The 4603-nt window shown below is 35.6% G+C and overlaps 2 protein-coding genes across 2 annotated transcripts in view; both read left to right on the forward strand.

The window, feature by feature from the left end:
- Positions 1-772: 772 nt before the first annotated feature.
- MELLADRAFT_30683 (uncharacterized protein) lies at positions 773-1180 on the forward strand (the record flags this gene model as incomplete). Its single annotated transcript, XM_007405910.1, has 1 exon — positions 773-1180. A coding segment is annotated over one exon (408 nt), but the record flags the coding sequence as incomplete, so codon positions are not given.
- Positions 1181-3824: 2644 nt separating this feature from the next.
- The window catches only part of MELLADRAFT_103121 (uncharacterized protein), a gene marked incomplete at both ends in the record, with an annotated part of 991 nt that continues 212 nt past the window's right edge, over positions 3825-4603 (forward strand). The window contains one exon of the mRNA XM_007405911.1: positions 3825-4492. Coding sequence (XP_007405973.1) covers positions 3825-4492 — 668 coding nt within the window. The remainder of the gene's footprint in view (positions 4493-4603) is intronic.

The following is a 4603-nucleotide window of genomic DNA, read 5'->3' on the forward strand; positions in this document are numbered from 1 at the left end:
CTTCTTCGGATTTATCACACCGTTGAATTACCGATGATCTCTACGATACCTTCTTCCAAGCTCGGTGTAATTTTCATGACGAGTCTCGGCGAAGTAAAGTCATAAAGAGGTGGAATAACCAATCAACTCCTTACTCTTTCCGCTCACTCATGAAATCCTTGAAACAGGGATTGATTAGCTGATCGATGAAACTTCTGTGCCCATATTTGATAAAACGACGAGCTTCATTTTTTTATCTTAAAATCTCATACTTATCCCAAGTTTACGAATTATTTAACCCACATTATCAACCTTTGTAAATATTCAATATACGTTATCAGGCATCAAGCATACAAATCAAATCAAATTCTTTTTTACTATTTCAGACACAAACCAGGATTCACAAAGAAGATGATCTTACATTCTACTTTAGTGTTTTCCCATATGTTCTTCCTTATGGTAAGTGAGATAAAAACAAAATAGGAATAAAAAATCCCTATAGCTAATGATTAACCACTTTCATTAAACATTCAATAGCTAAAGGAAACCAAATCAGAATTTGCAATCATAAAATTCAAATGGGCAGAAGCAGATCCAGACTTTGCAGGTGAAGTGAGAGTATCTTGGGGGCGAGATGGAACTTGTCAGCTACCAGGAGGGAATCTGGGACAGCAAAATATGGGACAAGGATATGGGCAACAAGGATCTATGCAACAAGGAAATATGCAAAGAAGAGATATCCAAAGGAGAAATATGCAACAAGGATCTTTGCAACAAGGATATGGTCAACAAGGATCTATGCAACAAGGATATGGTCAACAAGGATCCATGCAACAAGGATATGGTCAACAAGGATCTATGCAACAGGGATCTGTGCAACAAGGATATGGTCAACAAGGATATGGTCAACAAGGATCTGTGCAACAAGGATATGGTCAACAAGGATCTATGCAACAAGGATATGGTCAACAAGGATCTATGCAACAAGGGTATGGCCAACAAGAATATGGCCAAGGAGGGTATGGCCAACAAGGATATGGTCAACAGGGATATGGCCAACAAGGATATGGTCAACAGGGATATTCCCAACAAGGATATTCCCAACAAGGATATGGACAACAGGGATATGGCCAACAAGGATATTCCCAACAAGGATATGGACAACAGGGATATGTCCAACAGGGATATGGCCAACAGGGATCTGGCCAACAAATTCAAGCTAGTGGTACTTGTAGTGATCCTACAATGGATTTAACACTTAAGGATCCAGCACAGGGAGATACAATGGGTTATCCTAAGTCTACATGGCAATATAATGCTACAGATAATGGTGCCTGTAATTCATTGAATACATTCCTTTACAGTATCTTTCCAAAAGGAGATCAAAAATCACCTCAACAGTTCAGGGTGAAGGTAAGAGAAGTAAGTAATGCTTTGAAAGAGGCCCTTCAAATTCTATATTTTCACTTCTTTTTTTGAAATACCACAAATCATTTACTGATCAATGAAAATCCTTCCATTTTTTTTGAAAATAATCTTATGATGGTTTTGAATTTTTAGATTTGTTGTGGTAAGTAAATCAAGCTTCTCATACATATCAACTTATAGAAAGTTGACTAAATCTACTTTCTTGAAAATTTTGCCTCCCCATAGACAAAAATTGTAAAGAAAACAGTTTACCTAGTGTTGATTGTATGTATGGTAAGTAAATCTGATCAAATCAAATAAATTAAAGAGAAAAAAATTCAACTCATCACTCATCATTATTAATAGGTCCACCTGGTAAGGTGTTAAATTGGAATGGATATTGGATTGATCCTTGCTTCAATTTACCAAAAAATCAAACTCAACCAGCTCCCACCCAACCAGCTCCAAACCAGCAAGCTCCAACACAACCAGCTCCTGTTTGAATTTTATCTCAGAATGAAAAATATCTTTTCCACACTTATCTAACATGTACCTTGACAGACATTTCTTATACACTGTTTATTGTATTTTCCTTTATTTTGGGTTTTCTTTTTGGACTATTAGCACAACCCAAACCTGAAAAGATTGACTTTTGGAAAGAAAACCCAGTTCTTTCATGTTACAATTTTCTTGGAGTTGAAATATTATAAATTATCACAAATAAATTGTTATATGAAAATAACATGTTCAATTACGCTTGACAAAACTTCAATATACCTCATTACTAGAACATAGTCAGGCTAGCCTGCATTCAAATTCAGCAAGTTTCAAACCTCAAATACATAAACATTCAAAGCCCAAGTGCTTGAGCAATAAAATGTAAGGAGAGCAATTCATTTGATAAATTCAGATCTTTAATTTGCCTTGATTGGCTTAGACAATCTATACTCTCAATCTCAATCTCAACCAAATAGTCTATCTGTTACTGCTGATGTGTTCAGACTAAATGGGAAGTAATATATTACAGGTTGAGCAATTGAAGTTGAAACAAACAAGTAAGTAAATGGAAATTGATTATCTGAACCTTTGAATCTTATGTTCAACACCCAACATAATTCTCATAAGAAATCAATTAGATAACCCCCTGCTTTACATTCTTTTATGTAAGATTCTCATCTTTCTAGTATTCCTTGTGATGATTGAATTATTGAAAATATTAAATCATCTTTTTCACAAATTTAAGTTTTGGTTACTCACTGCTGTATTCCAAACCTCAACCTTGATAAATCAAATTCTGAGTGGAAAATACTAAGCAGTATAAATAGAGGCCATCTGATCAACAGATTTGAATCATTACACATTTTACGGGTACATATATTTGCCAACATTGCACATGACTCAAGATGAAGATGTGTCAATTGAGACCTTAACCTTGAAGCTGAATGCACTGAGCTTTTATCTTCAAGGAGGGTTGTGAAAATTGAAATTTAGTTAATGAATTATCTGACTAAAAATGACAAACTTAACAAAGTCCCTTGCAGGCGGTAAACCCCAAAGACTGTGTAGGGACTTATGCCAAGTGTGGCCTTCCTGGCTTGAGAGGTCATGAGATTTGGTAGAGGGAAAATGGACTCAAAGGAAAACTTTTGTCAGGTGAAAGAGTTTTTGATTTCCTCTTGAGTGATTTAAGTCCTGCTTCTTGTACAAATGACCCTCAATCCAGAACCTCCATGTCTTGAGCCATCCTCAAGTTTTCATTGCAATCCAATTTTTTTTTTGATTTTTACATACACTTGTGTCATTTGTGTAACATGTGCCACTTTGGATTTTTAGTAAATGTAAACTCAAAAACAGCTCAAGATATCAAGGATCTGAGTCTAGGGTCCTCCTTGAAAGAAGCAGGACTTCAATCCCCCCAGGCATATTATGCACAAGTCTCCTGTGGCAAAAGTTTTTCTTGGGGACCATTTTTTCCCTACTAAAACCCAAAACCTTTCACGCCAGGAAGCTCACACTCGGCGCAAGTACCTACACAGGATTCGGGTTTTACCGCCTGCGAGGGACTTTGAAGTTGGTAAAAATGAGCCCCCCTAATAAACATCAAAGTTTTTCAAGAAGGTTGAAGGACAGTGCGGGTCAAGTACAAATGTGTATGTAACGGTTTTTACAAGTGAGCTGTATGGAAATTCCTTTGAATGTAAAGTTTCCTTTTTTATGGAAAACTTGAATTTGAAAGGAACTCATCAAACTCAGATTCAAACCGAAAAGAACTCAGCAGAACCACTTCTCATTAAAATCATGTCAACTTATCATCTCATCAACACTTTTGATCATTCAACTTCAAACCTAAAATCAATAATACCAAATCAAACCATCAAATCCATCAAACCCATCAAACCCATTGAACCGATCAAACCCATTGAACCAATCGAACCAAAATGTTTCAAACTTTCGAAAGTCACGCACATCAATGGGTAGATAGATATACAATAGCAGTCAACCAATATTGTGAAAAAAGCTTTGCAGAAACCCCATCAAACCAATCAGCCCTCGAAAACTACATTCGAATCACCTCATCCCAAGACATTCCACCCATCACACCATCCCAATTAACTTCAAACTCGAATTTAAAAACCAATTCAGATAATCTAAATGAAGATGAAGGAGTAGTAGAAGGAAGTGGAATGAGATCATATGAAGTCGATCCAAAACTAACCAAACCAATCGTTCTAGGCTCTAACAAACTAATCCCGATCTCACCAGCTTATATAGACAACGACAAAGATTTCGAACGTCAAGACCCATCGAATGTATACCATCAATTCTCAAGTATTGATAAAACCTATATCTCTCTTTCAGGAAACTTATATCAATTAAGAGAAGTTATAGATTATTGGTTACCATTGTCAAAGATTTCAGAAGGAAGAATTAAATGGTTACCTTCTAAATTAATTGAAGAAATTAGGATTAGAACTATAAACGAATTGAATTTCATTCAAAATTGTTTTACTGAAAGATTACAGATTTTGAATAATTCACTTTGTAAATTGAGAGAAGGCTCATTTGGTGGTAGATTAAATACCAAATCACTTACAAATGTACAAATGTAAGTCAACTCCAAAACAACAAATTCAAACTTGATTCTCTTTCCATTCACTTGATTTTTTTGCTTTCGATGATGATGCAGGAAGGAACTGACTAATATTTTGGGTTTTGA

The sequence above is a fragment of the Melampsora larici-populina genome (assembly GCF_000204055.1).
Source record: "Melampsora larici-populina 98AG31 unplaced genomic scaffold MELLAscaffold_5, whole genome shotgun sequence".
In the NCBI taxonomy this organism is placed as follows: domain Eukaryota; kingdom Fungi; phylum Basidiomycota; class Pucciniomycetes; order Pucciniales; family Melampsoraceae; genus Melampsora; species Melampsora laricis-populina.